The sequence below is a fragment of the Mustela nivalis genome (genome assembly GCF_964662115.1).
Source record: "Mustela nivalis genome assembly, chromosome: 4".
NCBI lineage: Eukaryota > Metazoa > Chordata > Mammalia > Carnivora > Mustelidae > Mustela > Mustela nivalis.
In genome coordinates this window covers 100,615,874-100,640,968 of record NC_139023.1, presented here as the reverse complement: position 1 = coordinate 100,640,968, position 25,095 = coordinate 100,615,874, and the positions used below count along the sequence as shown (strand labels likewise).

The window sequence follows — 25,095 nt, the reverse complement described above, 5'->3', positions numbered from 1 at the left end:
TTTTTGCTAATCATGTCACTAAGTATCATGACTGAAAAAATGAGCAAGGACAATACATGCAAAGCCACTCTCCTTCATTAATTTTGTTTAAATCCTACTGACACAGTTGTCATCGTGACATTGTATTCTTTGACAATACATTTTGACATATAAAATTCAGAGCTGAAAAAGAGCTCTCTATATAATTTATCTCCCATTAGCTTTGAAACAACTGAATTTAATTCTTCTGCAGAGCTTTGCTATTACAGATTTAACAGAGAACATTGTTTTTGATTATTTGGAAGACTTGTGTTAGAAGTCAAATAATCAAAGTTCCAGGAGAAATTCTTTTGTCACAGGCACTGACTGTAGTACATTGGGGCAGATCAAGAAACATCTTCTGGTGTGGTTCCCTCATACACAAAATGAGTTAAAATAGGTGATTTCTACTGTATCTGTCAGCTTCAACTATGCCCACTTTAGTCTGTGGTACAAAGTCTTGATATACTTTATGATAAAGCTTCTCTTGGTTCTTTCCATAAAAAGTTCTCCATCTTCAATAATAATGAATAAGTACATTTGAAGAATCCTCTTACATAGTTATCAAAACACGTTTAAGTCGGTCAGATTGAAAGTAAATGTTAAGGAGGTTTTCCCACACTGAAAATTAACAATTATTTCTAAAATAGCAAATAGCATAATAATACTCTGTGGTCAGTAGTTCAAGCTACAAAAATAAACATTATATATTGTTTAAAATGTGCATGTACATAGTATAATATGTAATGTTTAATAAGTATAAATTCTAGATTTGTGCACATTCTAATCAGACATGAGTTGTTTTAACAAACAGGTCTATCATAGAGAAAAAATGTGGAGGCTATTTAAATCCCAAGCACTCAAATATGTAGGGGGTTCATGGGAATCTACACAGCTTTCTTTCATCACCAGTGAGTGATGAACCTACCAGGGCATGAGAAGAATTTGGGCAATGAGACTTGATTCTTATGGCCTTCATTAGACTAACCTAGGGTACTTTTTACCAGGTTTTATTGATAGTCTGAGAAATCATGAAGACTTGGTTGTCTGACTCCTGACAATTCAAAGTTAGACATAAAATGTATTTTTTTTATATTTTTGTTTCTTTCTGGAAAGACTTCCCAAACTGGTGAACAGGTAAGGGGGCTCAGGAGTTCCAATGAAGGGTAGATTTCTGCCTATGTGACAGATGGCTCCAAAGAAGGAAATCGTATCAGCCAAGGACAGAGAGTGGAGCAGAAAAAGAAGAGGACTAAGGAAGGGACTTGAGGAAATGTCCACATTTATGGGCAGAAGTTTGAGGAGGGATCAGTGAAAGAAGGAAGGAAGGGAGGAGAAAGAAAGGAAGGAGAGAGAAAGAAAAGAAGGAAGGAAAAAAGAAAGAGAGGGAAAGAGGAACAACCCAAAAAGGAACATGGAACTATGTAGCCACAGAAGTAAGGGGATAAATAAAGTATGAAGGAAAGACTACAGAGTACAGAGGATGATTTTTGGAAAGAAGACCTTGGATTTCCAGACATAAATTAACCCAATGCCTGCTGAGCCAAGTTTCAAAGGGTTAAGATGAAGTGAAGCTAGAATGAGCAAGTGAAGACCATTATTTGAATGTGAGCTGTCATTTCAGTTAGTTTTAAATGACAATTCCCCCACCCATCCTCCCATTTGAATGTAGTCTTCTAGCTCATTATCAAATAGAAACACCTACTGGCAAACAGCTCATTCCAGATACATTAAAAGAAATTGATCACATACTTCAATGAGATGACTTTCACTCTTCATTTAACATTGTGAAGTTATTTCCAAATGACGTGCATCATGAAAGAAATAGCTCAAATAAAACAAAGAAAGTGAAAGGAATGGAATGGGAATAATGAGCTCCAAATTTCTGAGTCCTCCTGGTAGGACAGCCGACACTCAAAGAGGCTTGTAAACCTTCCAAATTCTCAGCAAGCTCTCTGGGTTCCAGACTGTGCAGAAAGTGTCGAGAAACCTGCCTTTGCAGAGGCTATCTTACTTTGGAGAATATCAAATTAATGCTGTTGGCAGCAGACTCTAACATGTTGTTCAATTATTTTGGTTCCTGTGGTTAAATATTGCCATGCCGGTTAGGACCTTCACTTACTGCGATTGTATTTTAATGTCTGCTGTACCCTGGCTTCTGTGTAATTTCACCAATTACTCAATTACATGCTATTTTGCTTACTTCGTAATAGACAGCACTGACTCGCCATCCCTATGTTCACATTTGATACAAGAAACGTGATAACATACTTTTGTGTTTATTTATTTTGTCTTGTTTTATTTTAAATTCCAGGCCTTGGTGTAATTGAGTTCATTTGTTTCCCTTATGACATCACATGCATTTATTTAGTTAGCCCTGCCCAATTTGTTGGGAGGGCAGGGAAGACTGTACAGCCACTTTCTCTTTCGTGCCTGAGCCCTTGGCTTACCTATTTCTGTAATGGTAGTAGTAATAATGACATTAGCACAGTAAATAAGTGTACTTTCCTCTCCCTCTGGCTCAGTCACATAAGTGTTATTACTTTTATGGTTGCTATTGTTATTGTATCCTACTTTACATATTAAAAAAAGAACCAGAGATTGAAGTGCCTTTTTCTTTTTCTTTTTTTTTTTCCATTTTATTTCTTTTCAGTGTTCCAAAATTCATTGCGAAGTGCCTTTTTCAAACACATTAAATTGGTCAGTGGGTCAAAAGTTAGAACCTATTTGGAAACTACAGTGCTGTGGTGCTGCTACAGCTCCTCTCACTCTCTGAAAGGCAGCTAGGAGGAGTCAAAAGTAAGAAAGATGCCACAGCAATAGTAGGCTCTCAACCTAGATAATTTTTCCCTATCTGAGCAGACTATGAGTGATGCCAGCCAAACCAACTCAGAGAAGTCCCTGAGAGGGCCTCTACCTGTTGTCAGTGGGTACCAGGTGGCACTCAGATGCAGGAAGATGGATACTGGGGAGTGTGTTTTGTCTTTCTCTTTTTAATGCTGTGTGGCTTAAACAAACTGCATAACCTCTCTGTGCCTCAGGAAAATCATTGTTTTATCCTTTATAAAATATTTCATTATTTTTAAAATAAGGATGATAATAGGACTTGCTCCTTGAAGGGCTGTTAAGAGGTTCAAAAGAGTTAATTAAAATGAAACATCTGGAGCAATGCTCACTCACTTCCTTCAGTTCCTAGAAAAAAGAACCTTCTTATTTGGAATGATAAAGCATAACATGGAGAATTAACATCTTTTAGGAAATGTTTGGATAGATCTACCATTTTAAGAAATCAGTCCTACTAATTGTGATGCTTTGGCTTGTTTTGCCACTTACTGTACTTATTCACTCATTGATTTTATATATTTGTTTGTTTTAGACAGGGTGGGATAGTTAAAATTCATTTTGATTATGATATATGTAACTATTCTCTATACCAAATTATAATATATATATGGAATCAATTAATTTAGCACTGTAATATATTTAAAAGGATATCTGATGCACATTTGTCCCTTTTATTTGTGGAGGTGAGAGAAGTAATGGGCTTTTAAAAACTTACTACTTTTATGTTTTTTTCTGATTTCATTTCTACATTTATTATTTGGAGCACATAGATAAATCTAGACTAGTATTAAGATCTCATAAATATAATCTGTTATACAGATTCAGTGGTTGTAGAATCAGTATCAAAATAATAATTCTATTTTTTAGTGCCTACATAAGCTAATTAATTGAGTTAAAATACATCATTTAAACCTGGTGATTCACAGACCTGTACCCCTGGGGATAAAAACATATGTTTATAAAAAATAAAAAATTAAAAAAAAATACATCATATTAGATATGCTATTGAAATCCCTCTGCCTTGAAGTTTTCTCTGATTCAGTTTATAAGGATTTATGGGATGAGCTCTCCCTAAGGACATTTGATTAGAGGTTGGTACCATTCAAGTCATTGGTTTGAACCCAAAGAAGTGGGCAGTGACCCAAAGTCGCTAGCATGAGAGACTCGTTGGGAAACTACTACTTAAAATATTTGGGTGGTGACTTTTCTTCCTGTGGACAGATGTTCCTATCAAAAAAATCTCCCGTATTTTATATTAGTTGACCTCTCTCTTCATTTGGGAGAATGACTTATTTGTCCTGAAAAAAAAAAAAAAAAGACAATAATTAGAGAAAAATATGTTGCTGTTCTCTAGTTCCTGGCACGACTGGACAGAGGAAGAAGAGAAAATTAACCTCTGCTTACCTTACATGATAATACTAAATTTTCATTATTCATTTCCTATTTAATCTTTCTGTGCTATCTTAAAGCAATCCTACACAATGCAAAAATCAATCCATTAGCTATTATTAATTTTGTTTCCTTTTGCATCCTTCCAAAAAACTAGGAGCAGTTTTATCTCCTTTACGGATGAGTACAAGTAACTAGACTACCAGGGAATCACAGGTAGAAATAAGATTATAATTCATTTTGATGTTACATCAATATCAAAGTATGAATAGCCAGAAAAGAGTGAGTCTAAAATGTAAATACATTGAGTATTATAAAAGACCTCTGTAATTTAACAGGTTATTTTAATATCCACTCAAATTGGTTGTGCAGGGAAAAGAAGAGGAAGTGGCAATATTCTCCTAGAACAGAATATATCAATTCCCTTTCTATTACATTGTTTTCTCTACTTTAAAAACTATAAGATCTGAAACATCTTGGGAGGAGTTTGCTTTAGCGGGGAGTACTAAAGAAGATTCTGGTAGGGTCAAAGTCACAGCTGGAGTGAGTTTAAGTAAACTTGTCCCTTGCTCTCTCTCCTCTAGCACAAAAATAAAATGATGGATGCTCAAAAACTATCGTTAAAATACTTTTCTTGCTATTCACGGGGTCACCTTCCACTTATACCAACGATCAATATTTCTCTATTATTCACAGTGAAGGAAGAGGAATCTTGCTGTGGATTGTTTCAAAATCTTTCTATTTTGGAAACTTTAAATTTTGAAAATGATTTGCATTCCCGATTATACTTAGCGTCAGTTGATGTCCGGAGGAAATTGTGTATATTTACTCTCTAACAGGAGAAAGTTGGGCTGGGGTTTAAAAAAAAAAAAAGTCACGGATAATTTCAAAAGCGAAGTGATCACCTACAGAAAATAGACTATCTAGTTTACATATAGTTGATTTCATAAGTGTTTACGCATACAAGTAGATGTGGCACTTTTATTAAAGAAAAGGCAATACACAAATATTAGTGCTTTCTAACAGACTCTCTCAAGCTTCTGTTCCGATGCATTTCAAGCATTCTTTTTTCACAACACAACTTCATCCAAACCTATCCAAATGTCCAAGTTATATGAGAAAATCATGGAATCTAAATTTTTTTCAAAGCAGTTTTCAGTTTCTTTTTAGAGACACATGCCAGAAGGCTTTATTTACATTTAAAACAATTATTTTCCACTGTTCTATTCAAAACTTTTATAAATATTTTAAAATCCTATAGCATTACATTCAAAGTAATATGCTTATCTCAAAAAGGCAAAGCAAAAAGTAAAGAAGACTAAAAAAGTACTTTCAAACACAAATCCAAAAGGTATTTCCACTTACCAAAAAATAAGAAAGTGAACTGCAAAGATAAACTGAGTTTTTAAATTGTTTGCTTTTTAATTTGTTCTTAACGGTGGCCGATAAAATTTGATTACCTCAAACTCCAGGGGTGATGTTGAGCAACAGTGTACTTATTCAGAATTCATGTATCCATATATTGAAGGTTTTATTTAAAATTCTTTTTAATTTAGATCATTTTCAATAATCTCTTTAAAAACTGAAATATATTGACGTGTATATACATTAGTTACAGTCCACAACTTAATTTATCCCATATACCTATACATATATACACTATCCTTTAAAACCTGTAAGCAATGGCTGAAAAAGAAAGTCAAATTAAAACATATGTGTGAATAATTCAGCAAAATCATTTTTGCTCTTTCTGTATCAATCACCTGAATACTGTCATATTCAATTTTCTATGTCATTTTCCATTATAACTTAAAACTGTCTTTGAAAGCAAACCTAAAAATGAGAACTGTAACACCTCTGGAGAGCAATCCATTGCCTTTCTAGGCTCTCTAAATCTTTCTTGAAATTCAAAGCCATCTTTTCCAGGAGTGACTTACAAATAATCCACCTTGCCTTCTGAACAAATTGAATTCCTATATTCTATATAGGAATATATTCTATAAATTCTATATTCAATATTCCTAATTCCTAATGCCTATATCCTATATTCCTTAGAATGTTTACTTCATATGAAAACAGACTACACTGAATCAAGAAAACATTGGGGCCCATTTTGTCTCATTTTCACTTTTGTAGATTAATGAATTATTAAATCCCTTCAATAATTTATTCTGCAATCACAATAAAATCTTTATTTTAATTATCTATTCTGAAAGTAAGTCAGAAAAAATAGATAATTATTCAATTTTCACTTAAGGAAAAGAAAACCAAAGACTAAGTTTCTAAAGTGCCTCCTTGAATTTGCATCCTACAGTTTCCTGTTCCTGTATCCTGTATCTCTGAAACACATATCTTTCAGCATCAGTAATCAAGAATGGAGAGGAGGAGAAAAATTAAATGATCAGGCCTCAGGATGACACTACATAATTAGCTGGTTTGATCAGCTGATACTTTATTTCCGATCTTCTCAATCTATCATATTTTTCTATTTCTGATGGATAAAAACTCAGCTCAGCTACAATTCAATTCTAGGTTTTGTTTTGTTTTGTTTTTTCTCCAAAAAAGGATGTGGCATCTTCCTGTTTGAATAGACTTTCTAACTTCCATTCCATTACTTGAAAATTAGAGTCCTAAGAATCTCAGAAACCACATAGCTAGTAGAATAAAGAATGTAAAGAGACACATAAATATTCAAAAAATTCCTCTTTCTACTTCAAAGAAGATAGATTTTTTTCTGTTTGTTTCTTCATAATAATATATATTACAGATCACCCACTAAGCACTCCAGAAGCCAGAAAATAACAAAAGATAATCCTATTTTCCATCTATTTTACTTCAATTCAATTCAGTGTTTTATGTTACCACTATCTCTCATAAATTACCATTTTCTCACAAACCCGCCATCAAATCTCAAGGATATATAATTAAGGAAATATAATGATATATATTCCAGGAAACTGCTAGGTTATGGAGAGTATACAAGAATTTTAACTTGAAAGATGGAAAGAAAGAGAGAAAGAGAAAGGAAGGAAGGAAGGAAGAGAAGACTAAACTCATTTGTAAAACAAATAAATTTTTCCATCTGAAGACATGCAAATAGAGTTGCAACCTCTTTAAGGAGCAGATATTTGGAGAGAGCAAAAGAGACATATCAAAACATAAGGCATAAGCTAGATTGTGGGCGGCAATCTTCAGTTTAGTCCATGTAACCCCACGGCTAATGACAGTTTTGACATAACTGATAATTTGATTCAGGAACATCAAGTGTTGGGGCCCAGTGGTGACAGAAGCAGAAAGCCTTTTATAGAATCTCACAAATGTACATGGATGAGAATCGAAAGGAACCTCAAAAGGTCCATCTCTCTGTCCTTGGCTGAACTAAATAAACACCTAGCCCTCTTCAACAACTGATAAGATGAAATTTGAAGTCAGTAGTAGCATTGGAGAAAAGGCTTATGATTTGGATTGACAGCATCCTTTCTTTCCAACCTTTGCCTCATCTCATGACAATAGATATCTAAGAGAACGTTATGTCCATCACTATCGAAAGTATCAGGGTGTTTAGGAGAGAAGAGTAAAAGGGAATGAAAATGGTCACATGAATGTGGAGGTAGGTGCACATGTGTGATAATGTGCAAAGGATATGTATGCTTGTAGTAAGTATGTGTATATATAGTTTATTTCCCTTAAGGTCTTAAAAAAAAATCTTGTGATTGTAGACTTTGTATTTCTTTGAAAAGATAGCTGAAATGGTTGCCATTTCAAAGCCTAAGCCAAAGAATTTCAAAACCATTTCAAAGCATTCTGGAACTGCAAAACTAGCAAAATTGTCCCCGTGAGAGGGCAGTAGGGGACCAAGCGCTGGGCAACTTTTCCCTCCCTGTCCATCCAGGACTGGCCCTTGCTCTCATCCCTCACCTGCCGTCTGTGATAGAGGCAGGAGCAATGGCAGACACCGAGAGCTCGCATGGGGGCTGCAGCAAGCTCCTCTGATAAAACAGAGAAACCCGGGCTCCCTGGGGCAATGAGCCACTTCACGCGGTGACAGTTGTGCTGAGAGGGGCGAATGCTGTTTGGCAAAGGAGCTTTCACTTTTGGCTTCCTACAAAAGGAGCAGAAAGGGGGAGCTGTCCTGGTTCCCAGTGCCCACAAGGCCCCCCTCTCTTGGCCATTGCGCTCCGACCACAGCAATGCGGAGGGTGCACGCTCGTTATACGGTGTGTATATGTTTGTGTAACATTTTGCAAGCAACTGTCAATGTATCTATCTGTGTGACAGAGAGACTCCCTTTTGCAAAAATGCATCCGGGGTCCACCTTGCTATATCACAGGCACACGGTCGCCCGCGTTAAGATGCTGTCACTGTCCCTTCGTCAGATAGCTCCCACCTGAATGATTTATTTATGAGGCTAGAGAAAGAAGTGAGAGATGGAGAGTCTATTCAAGTTTTCTGCCTGTGACCTCACTTCTTTGAAGGAAGAAAGTGGTTGGGAGGGGAACAGAACCTGAAAGGGGGTAAATTCTCCCTCTAGATTGTGAAATGTAACGGTTGAGAGACCAAGATTTGGCCCCTGACTGTTCGGATTGGAAGTCCATTCTGCCACTTAGCATTAGCTTGTGCGCTTTGGGTAAATCTCTTAATCACTCCGTAACTCAATTTTTTTTCATTGGCAGAAGGGGGAAAGTAACAGCGACTAGCTCATAGGGTCGGGAAAATTAAATAAAGGTAAGCGCTTAGAATGGTGCCTGGCACAGAATCTTTGCTGTGTGTTAACTGCTATTAACATTATCGTCAGCATTGCCGTGATCATTTGGAGAAGGACCATTCCCCACCGGTACACACTGGATCTGGATCTTGTACCTGCCCAACTCCCCTGACAGAGGTGGGAGAACCCCAACCCGCCCGCTCCACGCCCCCCCAGCACCAGCCGTCACTAGCCACCCGCACCCACGAAGATCTGCTTCTGGGAACCCCTCCCCAGCTGTGGTGCGCGCCCACACGTGGGGGGCGCACTTGAAAGGTTGAGGGGTGCAAAGGCTCCAGAGCGCTGGTGCCTACCGCTGTTGGCTGTAGAGTGTATTTGGAATGTTTTCCTACCTGCCCCAGGTTTTTGCCCTTCTTACTGCCGCCGAAAGCCAGTCCTTGGTATGTGCCCGCTGATCGATTGGCGGCCTGGGCAGGCGTCTCCCCGCCCAGAGAGGACTTGATGGAGTTGAGTTTGGCCCGCGAGCTGCCGAGCTGTGAGCTCTCCACCATCAGCACCGCGGCCAGTAGGAGCAGACAGCGGGACGAGTCCTTGCCCCGCATCAGCGCGGCCATTTCCCGGCGAGGGGTCCCCGGGGAGGCACAGAGCCCGGAGTGGTGCGGGTGCAAGGGAAAAGAGGACCCCAACACCGGGGCCCCTCACTCGGGGTGCGGGGGCTCGCAGGCTCTGTTCCCCCGACCCCACTCGGCTTCGGGGGCCCAGCACTGTGTGAATTCAGTCTCACGCCTCTGACCAGGAGCGAGAGCGACCCAAGCAAGACCCGCTTCTCCACCAGGGCAGGAAGTTCTGCAGGAACTGGAAGCAATCAAAGGCGAGGCGCCTTCTCGCCAAGGAGGCGTGACCCGAGGTGCAAGAAGACCCAGCCCCACAGACCGCACTGCTTCAGTTGCTCCTTGCCCCGCACCACGGTGTTCCCGCCGGATCTCCGCCGTCCGGTTCTCTTAATTGGCTCTGGAGGGTCACACCAGTTCCTTCAGCCTCAGTTGCTTTTCTCTCCTCTTTTCCTTCCCGACCCTTTAGTCTCAACCTTTGCAGGACACAATAATAGCGGGCGCTATTGGGGGGGGGGGGGGTCAAGAACGCCCCAGACCGGACTGTCGAGGTCTGAGGAGAGCCGAGGTCTCCCACGCGCGCTGGCACAGTCTCGACGAAGTGTCGCTCCCGGATTCACACCCGGCCGCCTACCGCAGGCAGAGGCGCAGCAATGCCCTGGGAGCGGTCGTGCGCGCCGCGCGGTCTCGCTCTCTCCGTTTGCTCTCTCACCGCCGCCCCCTTTGCTTTTTATAGCTTCCCACAGTGGTTTTTTTTTTTTTTTTTTCTCCGCCCCCAATTCAAGAGTGACAAAGAGTGAAAACGTTTCTCTCACCCCCCCCCCACGTTCCCGCCCCACTCCTCTGCTTCTCCCTGCGGCTCCCCCTCCTGCCTCTCCTTTTTGCCCCCCTCCCACACCCTTCTGCTCTCCACAACAACTGAGAAAATGGGATTCATTCCCAGGGGAACGTGAGGCCTCCTAATTCCTGACAACAGCTCTGGCGGGTGGAAAGACCTTTGGAAACAGACGGAGGGCAAAAGTGGAAGTGGAGAGGGGCAGGTTGCCACCGCCCTTGGGAACCGCCAGCGCCCTTCTTTAGGTTTCCCAACCCATCCCCGGTACTTGACTCCTAGAGGAGCACTAGAAAAGCCCCATGGAAGGTTTGGAGAAGTGAGCATCTGGGCGTACAGAGCATGCGGTCTGTACGCGCAAGGGCCCAAGCTGGGTTTTAGTCTGTGCCTCCCAGTGTGTATGTGAGGCTGCGCTATGTTGTGCCAGGGGGTGCCCAACTGACGTGGACGGGGACTTTGGCACCGGGGAGAAGAGGACCAGAAAAAAAGGGAACGATGTACTTACGCTCACCCGGGAGACGTTTGGAATTTTCTAGTCTCCACCTTTTGTACCCCGCAAATTCACGATCCCACCACACAGACGCAGCGTACGTTTACGTCTCCGCGGGGTTGGGAGAAATGGGGTGCCTTGAGTAGTGTCGGAGGATTTCAGTCTCAAAGCTTTACCGGGCATCTTTACTGCGCTAGAGGAAATCCCAAACGGGAATGATGGGAGGCAAGGAAGCCGTGGAGGTCCTGCCTTCCTCAGCTCCCTGCCTCTTAGCCTCTGAGAATTTCCCGGGAAGCCTTCCCTGCCAGCCCCCTAGGCTCCTCAGGTCCGATTTGCCTCTGAGAAGGTGGAAAGAGGTGCAGAGAGGGACTGGGACGCGCTGGCGCGCAGCGCTTGGGGGCGCCAGTGGCAGCGGCCCGCCGGGGTGCGGAAGCACTGGCAGGATATAAGCTGTCCCAAGCAAGCACAGGGCTCCGGTTTGGAGCGGTTTGGTGGTTAAGCGCCAGTGTTTCTACTGCAACGGGAAGGGTTGTTGGGGAATTGTTGCATTTATCCTTTTCATGATCTAACGCCTGTGCGCAGAGAAATTGAGACAGTGCCACAAGTTGGTAGCTAACAGCTGGAGAACGAAGCTGATCTCCTGAACCGCCTTATAGATGGACCTGATCTTCAGAGCCGGGTTCCTCAGTTTTCATACCTGACGCAGATTGCACACGAGCATGTACAGGAGAATACATTGGACATATTGTCTCTACGTGAGAACGATAGTGACTCTTTTACCCAAAAAAGGGCTGAGTTCTAAAGTGTGAATTTATGGCTGGGTTCTCCCAGACAGGACCCACTTTGCATATTTCCTGCCCTGATCTGTAAGTCTGTCTGACATGGAATGCTTCAGTTTCAAATTTATTTATTTATTTATTTATTTATTTAAACACCACAAGCAAAAGGGCATTAAAATTTAATGAACCCTCTAGAATCTTTCCTTATCTTTGACTTGCTTTTGTGCTTTCTTGGGTTAGAGATTTCCACATTGATTTTTTATCCCACTTTTTAAAAATATCCCTAGGAGTGGATTTGTAAGGACAAAGGAACCATTTCAGGCACTAATGGAAGGCAAGAAAACTATTAATAAGTACTCGTGATTCACTGTTTACACCTTAAAGAGGGTATTTTCTTTTCCTGGGATATTCCAGTTGGAAAACATTTGAGTAAAGGAGAAAATTAAGTTAGAAGACTATTAGTTAGGAATTTTTCAAGAGTATTTTAGAGCAAAAGGAAAATTCAAAAGACAACTAAATATGTAGGGAAGAAGTCACTCTACACCCATTTGAAGGTTGTAAATATCCACCATCAGCTAAAGAAGGAACAAATGAACCAAGAGAAAATCTGAAGATACTTTGCCTATTTCCATCAGTTCCCTCTTTCCTTACTTCCAACCAAAGCAGGATCCCATATAGTCATACCTAACTCTTGTCAATGCTCTGCTGAAAAGAAAAATGATATCAAGCTCAGCTTCTTTACTCTCACAAAAGCCTTCAGCTTTTGAAGGCTTTGAGATTATCTCAGAGGCTTACCCAACACCTTACAAGCTCCAAAAGCAATTTTTTACAAACCAGAGTTGAAAATCAAAGTTCACTTTTATGTGCACAAATATTTTCCCCCATATGTAAAACTAAATCACACTATGGAATCAAATGCTACCACATACATGATTATACCAGAAAAAGAGGTAAAAACTAATTGCAGTCATGATCCAAATGTCCTCTGTAAAACTGTATAACAGAAACAGACACACATAACCTACATGTAGATAAATAGATATGCATACACAAAATCAACTAACTGTAAATAAACATAATACTTTGGATTATTGTCATAGCCACACATGTGTGTTCTCATGTATGTTTTTATAAGTATGAAGATACAAACTTTATATTGTACTTGGAAAAACATACTTTTATGCATTTTGCAATAACTTCATTAGGGAGTAAACATATAAAAGCAACACTGTACAGAAGTAAGGATAGGGTTTTCTTATTCAGAAGAAAGTACCTCTATGAACACTTTTTCCTTTGGCCATATTTTCCTTCTTTGCTCCTCCAGTCAGCTTGGTTCCATCAAAAAAAACCACAAGTATCTTAGTAGTTGTTTCTGGGTCCTGGTTCCCTTCTGACTACTTAGCCTCAAGGTGAGCTAAGGGCATACACATAATTCCTTTATTTTTGTTTTCTACCCCATTCTCTCTCTCCCTTAATTGGTAAGCACTTCCTACATAAGTCTGTTTAGCAGTTGTTCATCCGTTCATTTCATATGTATTAAGTTTATGGTCCTGAAGATGCAAAGGTGCTAAGTCAGGGCCTTGGCTATGGAGAGGCTTGTGGTCCATGGTCAAGGCCTTGCCTCACTGAAATCTGCCTCTTGCCTTTCTCAGGAGCCTTCCTCTGTTCTCATCTGCTACTGAATTCTGCCAACCTCCGTCTCTCAAAGGGTATCAGGAACTTCTGCATTAGATTGAATTCATGTGACTGTGGAAATAAAAGAAATTAGAGATGTCCCCCAGAGTTTTTCCTTTCCTTATAAGTTGCATGTACACTTTTAGAGTGTACAAAGAGACAATATTCTTACATTTATGGTTGAACCCAAAGAAATGACACTAGTGTGGTCATTTTAGGTTGGTAAGAACGGAAATATGGTATTATGGCAAATTTGGGAAGGGAGAGTATATTTTAGTAGCTCCTTTAGAACACCAAATCATCTTGTCCACACAGAATAGACACGACAGACCTTCTTCTTGTTGGATGTTACAAGATTTTGAAAAATATGGTTATGTGGGTTTCCTCTCTCTGTAGTAAACAAGGCCACCTGGTTCTCTATTCTAGTAATGCTCAACTCTTTGGATCTTATCACATGAGAATTTCATATTTCTCACTCTGCCTATAAAATAATAGTACCATATGTTGCTGTCACTTACATTTTAATAAACCTTCAGTAAATGTAAGTTAGCACTGGTATTGTGAACATTTTTTGTGTTTCTTGATAGGACTCATTTCCATACCAGATAGAAAAATTTGCATTTCCTATTTGATCCCTGCCATATTTTCAGCTACTAACTCTTTTCTTCCTTGATTTCATGGACAACAAGACCAGCTAATGAGGAAAAAAATGCATCACTCACAGTTTAGGTGCTAGCTATACTTGACACAAACACATACAAGTGATATGGTTTAAGGGATTTCACAGTGAACCAGAAACATAATTCCTTAGTTAATGGCTTGGGTCTTGATCCTCAACATATAAATCATTTTCTCAATATGTTATCTGCCACTCCAATGAGAATTATTGAACAGATTCCCCCTAGCAGCTGAGCCCAGCTAATAAAAAGTGAGCAAATATCATAGTCAAAAACTCAAGTGGATTAAACTCTACTGGTTCTTGTGCATGTGAGAGGCCTTTGGTGAAATGGAAATTAGAAACATTCTCCAAATGTTGAACATGAAGCCTTTCCTTTTGCAATGTGCAAATTTCTGCTTGTTCTAGATACTGCGAATCCTTCCTGGTGGTCCATTTACTCCCACTGCTGAACTCTGGCAGGCTGTTTCAAGATTCATCTTTGGAAACTACTACACTTGGCTGTGAAAGGAAAACATGTTTAACTCTTAAGAGAGGTTCATTGTAGAAATATCATCTTGGTGAGCAAGAAAACAACTTCTCAATAATCTGGACCAGGGGCTTCCAAACTCTGCTTCTTAGGTCTCAAGAGTTCTAGAGAAGTTAAAGCTGCTGTATTTTTTTTTTTTTAATAGAAAGGGCTCCAGAAGCGTGACTTTTTAAATATCTGTTTCTATTGTTGTATCTATTTGGGGGAGGAATGTATTGGTTGATTGGTTGGTTTTAATCACAGTGAGTTAGGCAAAATGTTCTATGAGCCCGCAACCTGCCAACAACACGATGGATTGATTTCTACCCTGTTATTATTACAGATTATTTCTAAAACAAACATTAGTCAAATGGAGAAACTATTGAAAGTCTGGCAATTTATCCAGTCAGAAATGATTTGGTCACTTGAAGCAGAGAGTCTTAAAAAATAGAAAGGCAGGGTAGCTAATCCAGTCATGGTACAGTGTGTTTTTTCCCGTCAGTTTTCTGAACCTATGACTAATGACCAAGGAAAAACTTTGATTAGAAAATAAATTATGGGGCGCCTGGGTGGCTCAGTGGGTTAAGCCGCTGCCTTCGGCTCAGGTCATGATCTCAGGGTTCTGGGATCGAGTCCCGCGTCGGGCTCTCTGCTCAGCAGGGAGCCTGCTTCCCTCTCTCTCTCTCTGCCTGCCTCTCCATCTACTTGTGATTTCTCTCTGTCAATAAATAAATAAAAAATCTTTAAAAAAAAAAAAAAAAAAAAAAAAAAAAAAAAGAAAATAAATTATGGCATAGACTAAAAAATAATGTTATAACTATTTGCAAAAAATAAGAAAATAGGTTCCCAAGTGGCAATTTAAAAATCTGTGTTTGAAGCATAACTAGGGCTTGGTAACAGGGAATGTAAATTGTGTTTAGTTTATTTTTGATGATCAATTTCCAGTAGATCCTACTTTTTTATACTGTAGGAATAGGCTGCAATGCCCACAAACAATCCAAGGTATGAAAAGTTAAGATATTAAACTACAGCTACCTTAAGGAATTTTATAGGTATCTGACTTGGACTATATAGAAGTAATAAAACAACAATAATAAGCACAATATATTAAATGCTTACTATGTGCCAGCTTGTGAAGTACTCTACATGCATTGCATGTATTAGCTCTTTTTTTAAAAAATAAAGATTTTTATTTATTTATTTGACAGAGATCACAAGTAGTCAGAGAGGCAGGCAGAGAGAGAGGAAGGGAAGCAGGCTCCCCCCTCCAGGGTCCCGAGATTGAGCCCAATGTAGAGCTCAATCCCGGGACCCTGAGATCAGGACCTGAACCAAAGGCAGAGGTTTAACCCACTAAGCCACCCAGGCACCCTACATGTGTTATCTCTTATTTGGGTCCTTTAGTTCATGCCTTTAAAACAGTGTCCAATATTAAAACAATACTGAACAAAGAGTAACTGGCTCTCATTTTAGATGTAATGCCCAGTTATGGCAACAATGTGGAGCACACCTGAAAAAGGAGAAAATTCCATCACTGCAACAGAACTTAACACTGATTCCTCTGCAGGAGCTTAACTTGGTACATGACTACAAATAACATCAAGAATAGAAGTAGATGGGTACGTATATTACATCTTTGTCCAATGTAGTAAAGCCTCATGGAAACTGGGTGTTCATTTAACAGAGAACCAGAAAAGGCTCTCTGCTCTAAAGATGGTGTCTTAATTTGTTCTTAGTCTGCTACTATAACAAAATACCACAAACTGGGTGGCTAAAACAACAGAAATTTATTTTCTCATCGTTCTGGAAGCGTGAAGTCCAAGATCAAAGTTTTGGTAGGTTTGGTTTCTTCTCAGGCCACTCTTCTGGGCTTGCAGATGACCACCATTGCCCTGTGTCCTCACATGGCTGTCCCTTTCTGTATTTGGCCAAATTTTCTCTTCTTAAAAGGACACAAGTCATATTGCATTACGGCCTACCCTAAAAACCTCATTTTAACCTAATCACCTTTTTAAAGACCTTATCTCCAAATGCAATCACATTCTGAGGTACTGGGGGTTAGGGTTTCAACATACGAATTTGTGGGCAGAACATAATTCAGCCCCTAACAGATGGATTTATAAACATAGTGCATATTAAAACATTTGGACATTTGGGGAAGGAGTAAAATTTCTGGAACTCTACCAAAGTTCCTAAACTTAATGTGGGAGATGTGTCATACGTCCATTTAAAAATGTTATTTAAATTTGTCCTATTACGTTTTACCTCTGGCCTGTGTTAATGATATTGAGTTCCTCACCGTGCTTCTGTGTGTGAATTATGGCTGAATATGAACCCAGCTGACTGGGTTTGAATATGCTTGTCAAAGATTCCACTGGGGCCCTGATAAAGAACACAAAGAATACAAGCTATTTGCCAAGAAGATAAGGTCATTGTTACATTTAAAAACAGCACTTTGTTAATGAAAGATGGAAACAATAAAATACAGGAGTATATGATACGAAAATGAAATCATTGTAGATCAAAGAAAAAGGAAGTGGCAATCAAAAATAGAATGATCTAGCAATCAGCAAGTTGTTCTGTTACTAACTTAATTTGTCCATTTATTTAATTTGATTTGTTCCATTTACTCAGTAAATTAATAGCCAGTTGGAATCACAGTACCTTTAATTAATTCAAGGCAGTGCTAAATATGTGGAAGCAAAGGGAATATCTAATTTCATTGAAACTGCTCTTGAAATCATATTTTAATATATGTGCACTTTGACCACTTAGTTTTTAAATTATCAAGAAATCTGAGAATAAGCTCAGATTTAGTTCCGGTTTTGTTGTTGTTCTTTCTGAAATCCATAAAATGCTATTTTTATTGTCAGTGTCAAGAATATATGTGCAGATTTGTATATATCTAAGATCAAATAAGATGGAGAACATAACAACTGTTTCTATGTTCTAAAATTGGGTTAGCATTGTTCTCCAATGCCAGTGTTCTATTGCAATTAATAAGAAAATGAAATTCTCAAGTCTCTTATCAATGGGCCTTTTAAGTATCAAAATGTATTCTATATCTATATGTATGATCTTAACATTTAATAGAATTATTCAAATTTTGAAAACTATCCTTTTGTTCTACAATACTGAATATATTTCTTTCCTCCACTTAACACCAGAGCTGGCACTGGGGCCCTTTCTAACATGAAAAGCCAAGATAAAATTCTAACCTCGTAAGTACTATTTCAAATTCAAAGAATGGTCTGATTTTCCCTCTACATGTTTGCATAATTCCACAAGGTGGTTCATTTAAAAAGCCCACACTTGTAAGTTCTGATCAGAAGTTATGCCTATTAAAATCTGCCATATTTCATTCTCTTTAGTCAAGAGTAGATACAGTCTAAGACTGTTAATTATAAGTTAATTTGTATACTATCTGCCACTCATTTGTAAAGCAGTTTCTGAATATAGTATACGTGGTCATCTGCTTTTCTTTTTCCATGGCCATTTAATATGAAAATGCCTCTAAGGAAACCACTCTAAGTAATGCCTCTAGGTAAATCTATACATATCAGGGATGCATATTCTCTGACAAGAGATGAATTCCTATCAACTGTTAGAAATGGACTTAACAACAACAACAAAAAAAATCAATGATCCTACACAGTTATTATCAGTCTACAAAGACTAGGAGAGGTCCAAGTTAATGCAGCAGAGGGCAGTAATGCACAATTATCCGTAGTAAGAAAGATGAAGAATTGGAGATCATTACAAAGTAACTTTTTTGGAGAAAAGTATTTAGACCTTTCCTATGCCAGGGTTAATGGAAGGGAGAGTCCTGATGAAATAATTCGTCTGTTTTTCTCTTGAAGATGTTTTAATACTTCTGAATCCTAGATTTAAAAAGATCTTTTTTTTTTTTTTTTTAAGAAAGATTTTCCTTACCCAGCTTACACACAAGGAGCCATCTTTCTTTAGCAAGGTCAGTGCAGTGGTTGCCCATGTGGCACTAAAGTCTCCTGTAAAAATTCTTCCTAACAACTCAAACAAAAGCAGATAAACAATGTTGAAAATGGTCTAATGACTGTGCAGAATGCGTTAGAAATGAACCACACAATTTAATCTTACTACCACTTTATTTTCAAACTGTCTTTGGCTACTTGAAAAAAAAAAAATGCAACAAAACCCCAAGACCTTCTTTTAGCTTTTGTGACTGCCCACCACCAACACAATATTTGCATCTTTTTTCCCTGGCTCTTTACAATGCTACTTCAACAAGCTGCCTCCCTCCTCATTCACTCTGTCCTCACTTTGTCCCATGTTCTACTGCTTGCAATAAACATCAAATAAAGGGGCCCCCACACAAGGGTTAGTGTTATTCAAAAAGCCTATAGGTAAAAATTTGAAGGTAGAGTCTAGGAGTACATTGTGGTGTGTTTTTCAAACTCCTGCTATATAAAACCAGGAAAAAAAGAAAAGGCATTTAGGATAACAAAATCAAACAAACAAACACAATGACCACCAAAACCACAAGAACAACAAATCCCACAGATGACATCTAGAATAAAATCAGGCAATTATGTGAGTGAGCAAAATCACTCGTTGTTACATGGTCCACATAATATCGATTTCCATGAAAAATGAAATTGAGGAAAGAAATGGGGCTCTAAAAACAGAGAATCCCGAAGTCTCTATCAGGTCCTCATTGGAAAGAACACAGCCAATCTGAGAACAGTAGATGTAACCAGGAGGGAAAGGGTTCTGCAGGCTTGAAATAAAAAAAACGAAGTTCCTTAGTGGGGAAAAACAAAACAAAACAAACAAACTTAGGGAAATAAAATCCAAATTGAGAAGGCCAGTAACAATTGGACAAAAAGAGAAAGTCTAGATTAAAATGAGCAAAAGGAAGTAGTAGATATGAAGTTATTTTTAAAACCTCTTTAAAAACACAATAGAAGGGGAGTGCTAGACCAATGCAGCTGGAAAAGTTATTCTGGCTCATTCCTCTCTTGAACAGCAAAGAAAACTTATTTGACTTAAAAATGGGCAATAAAAAAAGACTGTGTCCAGTCCTAAGTAAATTTAATATATGAAAAGAAGAGAATAAGGACTAGAATAGCATCACTATAAGCAAACCAAAAAACAATTTCCAATGAACACATAAAACAGTAACCTAATCTTCTAAAACATGTTAAAGGAAATTTTAAAAATTGAATCTATGAAAGAACATCTTATATAAGAATAATAAAAACTCTAATATATGTTTCAAGAAAATAAAGATCTGAAAAAAATTGTAACAAGAAAAATTATTTCAGAAACAACATTGAATTAGAAAGAACAAAAGAGCAACATTTAATGCTTTTGGAGAAATAGCAAATGAAAAAAAGAGACAGTCAATAAATTAATAAAAAAGGAAATGGATAAAAAGAATTCAAGAAAAATGATAAATATAGAAGATAGGAAAAGAAGATCCAACAAGCTTATAACAGCTTTCCTGAAATAAGAACCCCAAGCAATGGAACAAAAACAAAAACAACAAATCTGCTAAATAAAATAACTTAATAAAATGTTCTAAAATAAAATGAGCAAAAACAAGAAGATTTTAAAATATAGGTCATAAAATTACACAGAAGAAAATCAACCCAGAATGGATAACACAATAACATGTTCTAAATCACTGAACTTGAAAAAAAAATATCCTTTGGCAGGAGGAAAAAGTTCATGTCAATTTCAACAATGCTGATTTATTTGAAGATACAATTAGGTAAAATATTTAAGATAGTCAAAGAAAGAAATCTGAACCAAGGATGTTGAATCCAGATGAATTAATCTTCATGTACAAAGTTTCCAGACAAAATATTTTGTGATTCCCAAAAGTCAGAGCATATTATTACATAAGCTCTCCCTTAGAAAATTACTGGAAAATAAGATTTAGACGACTTCAATGATTAGGGAGACATTGAAATAAGGACTGGTACTAAATATGCAATTATCTATGAAATTCAGACCACATGATGGTCTTCAGAGAGAGACAGTATTATATAATGGCTATATGCAGTAACAAGTTATATAACGGAGAGTTGGGAGGAGAGAGAGATATAACAGATGAATCTCCTTGTGAAAATTGGTGTAAAGAAATCTTAAAGTAGTAGTAAATAAAATCCAGTTGTCCATTTAAACAATACACTTTGACTAAATGGGGTTATTCAGAAATGAAAGTTTAGGAAATCCATTAATATGCTCTATCAGTATAATAAAACTAAGGAGAAAAATAATATGATCATCTCCACTGGTGCAGAAAAAGCATTTAGCAACACTCAACACTCAATCAATATCATTCACGTTAAAAATTACCTAATAGAATAGGAATTTTATATATAAATATATACACATATATATGTATATGTATACACACATATGTACACACATATATACACACATATGTAAAATTATATATTTTACATTATGTAATTTATATTATATTTATATATATTTCCATATATATCACAAAAGTATAGATATATAGATATATAGATCTCTTTACTTAATGGAGAATCAATCATTTGATTCTTCAATAAGAAAGTCAAAAATAAGACAGGAGTGACTAAAACCTCCAGTTGTTGAGCACTGTGTCATTGCTGATAGTCATTCAATTGAGCAACAAATCAATTATACCTATAAGAATTTAAAAAGTTAAACAATTTCCATTTGCAGATAACGCAAGTATTTATCTGGAAAATCTCTGAAACAAAATTTACTAAAGAAGCAGTTGTTAATCTTAATATCCAATAATCACTAGTCCTTATAATTAATAAAAAAGCGGTTAGAAGTTATACTGGAAAAGAAGACGCCTTGCCAATTGTCAAAAACAAACAATGCAATTCTTAGGTATGATCTTCGCCTGAAATGTGCAAAATCTAAGTGAAAACAACTAAAACTACTCCTGAAAGATTCAGAAAAACTATACTGAACCAAATGAAAATTTAGATAATATTCTTAGAAGACTCAAAATTATATCAGTTATACCTGAATTAATAAATAAATTCAATATAATCTCCATAAAAATCTATCATGTTTCATTTCCCCTGAAATTGGGAAAATTAATTTAAAAATGCATTAGATTGAATCAAAAATCTTTTAGGACAGTAAACAAGAATGGTCAGTAAAACTCTGAAAAAAAAAGTAGTAGTTGGAGACATGAAGATAAACCTACAATAAATTAAATCCTCTAAAACAGGCATTAATTTGTTATTGGTACATAAACAGACATACAGACCAGGTGACACAACAGAAAATTCAGCAGTATACTCAACTGCATAAGGACTATTTATCATAGTATATGATAAAAGCAGCACCCCAAATCTAAAAATTGGGTCTAAAAAATTGACTTTTTTTTTTAAGATTTTATTTATTTATTTGAGAGAGAGACAGTGAGAGAGAGCATGAGCGAGGAGAAGGTCAGAGGGAGAAGCAGACTCCCCGTGGAGCTGGGAGCCTGATGCGGGACTCGATCCTAGGACTCCAGGATCATGACCTGAGCCGAAAGCATTTGTCCAACCAACTGAGCCACCCAGGCGTCCCAAAAATTGACTTTTTAATGGTTGGTTTAAACAGACAGGCATCTGAAAAAGAAGTAAAACTGGATTTATTCTTCACATTCTGACATAAAATTCTAAATGGATCCAAAATTTAATTGTAAAAATAAGTAAATAGAACAATGCAGGAGATTAAAAACATGTATAGATGAACTCCTCCTTCCCATAACTGGGGAAATACTCTTCTTATTTAAAATCAAGGACTAATAGAAAGATTGGAAAATTTGAGTTCATTAAGATGCTTTTTTTCCCATGGCAAAAATCACTATAGGGGCACCTAGGTGGCTCAGAGGGTTAAGCCTTTGCCTTCGCTCGGGTTATGATCTCGGGGTCCTGGGATCAAGCCCCGCATCGGGCTCTCTGCTCAGCGTCCTCGCTCCTGCCTGCTTCCCCCTCTCTCTCTGTCTGCCTCTCTGCCTACTTATAATCTGTCTGTCAAATAAATAAATAAAATCTTTTTTAAAAAATCACTATAAACAAAGCCAGAAGATTAATAATAAACAGGAAAAAAAAGATTTATATTTCACATCAGAGGCAAATGGTGACTATCTCCAATATATAAAGAATTTGTAAAAATGGAAAAGAAAAAAGTCTAATAACTCTATAAAGAAAATAGCCTAGAGATAAAAGAGAGTTTAGAGATAAAATTAAATGGCTCTTAAAAATATGGAAAAAATGTTTATGTGTAATAAAAGAAATCCAAATTAAAAGTATGCCAATATATTATTTCTTATCTCTCAGAGAGCAAAAACCCAGATGTTTGACAATATCTCTACAACAAGGCTGTCAGAAAAGAGGCACCATCACACATTGTTGATGAGAATACAAATGGCATTATTCTGTAGAGAGGGAAATTTGGCAGTCTAGCAAAATTACACACACATGTTACCTTTGACTTAGTGATTAATCCCACTTTTGGGAATCTATTCCAAAGGTATGCTAGTGAAAACAAGAAAAGACATAGACAGAGGGGTATTTATTATGGCACTATTAATATCTAGGGTGTAGAAAGAATCGAATATCCATCAGCGAGGCCCTGATTGAACAAATTCAGGGCATACCCACAATGGAGTTCTATGTATCTATAAAAAGGAATTTAAAAATATCTTCATATTACTATGGAGTGATCCCAAAGATATATCATTAGGTGAAAAAAAGCAAGATAGAAAACTGTGCTATCATTTAACTAAGAAAGGGTAGGATATAAATATATATCTGCAATTGCATCTCTAAGTCTTTGCTTAAGATTCTTAAAAAATAGACAAATCACCACAAAAACAAAGTAGAGAATAGGAATAGGGTGACGGGGACCATGAATATAACCTAGTCTTATTTCATAAAGTTGGCTAAGTAACCATACAAATATTTTACATAACTATGAATAATTATTTATTATTTTTGATAACCAGATTCTTAGTGTTAGGGTTGATATCATTATCCTGAGACTGTGCTGTGGCTTCTATAGGACTGTAATTACTTTTGCATGGCAGGGGACCAGGCTTTTTGATATTGGAGGAAGGAGAAACAGATGTAAGATCCGTGAGATTAAGTATAAATAAACTCTTAGACAATGGAATTTGAATTTGCAGTATCACTATTAACTTCCTACTAAAAAGATCCAGGACTCTTTGCAGAAAAGACTAATTGCCATTCTAAAATAGTAAATACATGAAGTTGGCCTTATCAGCTTGAAAAATCAGGTAACAAGGAAATTATAAAAGATTGGGATATCCAAAAAATTTAGGAGACAAAAGAGTCTCCACTGGATAAATGTGCACCAATAAGGAAATTAACTGTAATATATTGAAACATAAAATAGATTAAGGTCCATCAATTCATAACGCTATGAAAAAATCATAAAAAAATCATTGGTTACCTCTGGATGATGCAAAGTAACCAGGCCATTATTTTGAAAAATGATAAAAGAGAAAAAATAAGCATTTATTCTGTCTTTCCTATTCTTACTATACCTCAGGAAAACCAAATAAATTGTCAAGAAATTATCTCCATATAGGTGTTAATATATGAAAGATAAATGATAGAATATCACCTTTTGGTAATCCCTAAGAATTATGAAATCTAGGCTATCATCATCAGTGTTTGATAATGTTACATAAATTGAGACAACCAAACAAATGTGCTGCTTAATGAAAGTACATATTACCCCTTCTCAAGTTGTCTGGCCAAAAAATCAAACCTGAATCTGATCAAGCCTCCAGATCAAAGTAAGGATTTTCAAATATACAGGAAATGGTGGAACATGTTAAAAAGCACCAAGGAGATAAAATCAGTAAAATCCTTATCATGTACAAAACTACAGAATAAGTGACTCAGTTTCTATAAACAGTGACAAAGACAACAAAATGCAAGTAAAGAAAGGTGATGGAGGAAGAAACCCAGTAAAAAGACCATGAAGACACATTAATGATTATAACGCATGGATCATATTTGAATCTTATTTAAGCAAGCAAATCGAAAAACTTACATGACAAAATTTGATAAATTTCGAAATTGTTAATTTTTAAGGTGCAATCATGGGTCCTGTGAATGAGTTTTCTTAGAGAATTCTTGTCTTTCAAGGATATCTACTGGACTACTTAAAGGATGAGATGGCTTTAGGTGTGGGATTTGCTACAAAACAATCTGGGGGAGGGGTGACTATGTTGGGGTATAAGTTAAATCCGAGTGGTCGCGAGTTGGTAATTATTGAAGCTGGGTGATGTGTATATGAGGATTTATTATACCCTTCTCATTTTTATACCTTTGAAAATGTCTATAAATAAAAGTAACAACAACACCTATAACAATAGCAATTTTAAGGCAAAACCTCCAATTATACCAACAGTTGGCCTTTGAAGCAAAGTGTCTTCATGAATACTGATTATAACATTTCATATTCATCTAAAGTCTTGAAAAGAGTTGAAAACAATAAAACATTCGGTCTGTAGTGTCCTAAAGATCTCTTGAGGAATTAACCTCTTTGAAA

General features: G+C 37.3%; 1 protein-coding gene across 1 annotated transcript in view; it reads right to left on the bottom strand.

Annotated features, from left to right (window-relative positions):
• The window catches only part of DKK2 (dickkopf WNT signaling pathway inhibitor 2), a 102,252-nt gene extending 91,962 nt beyond the window's left edge, over positions 1 to 10,290 (bottom strand). The window contains exon 1 of the mRNA XM_082728587.1: positions 9,349 to 10,290. Within this exon, the coding sequence (XP_082584713.1) occupies positions 9,349 to 9,570 (222 nt within the window). The 5' untranslated portion in view covers positions 9,571 to 10,290. The remainder of the gene's footprint in view (positions 1 to 9,348) is intronic.
• Between the last annotated feature and the right edge of the window lie 14,805 nt (positions 10,291 to 25,095).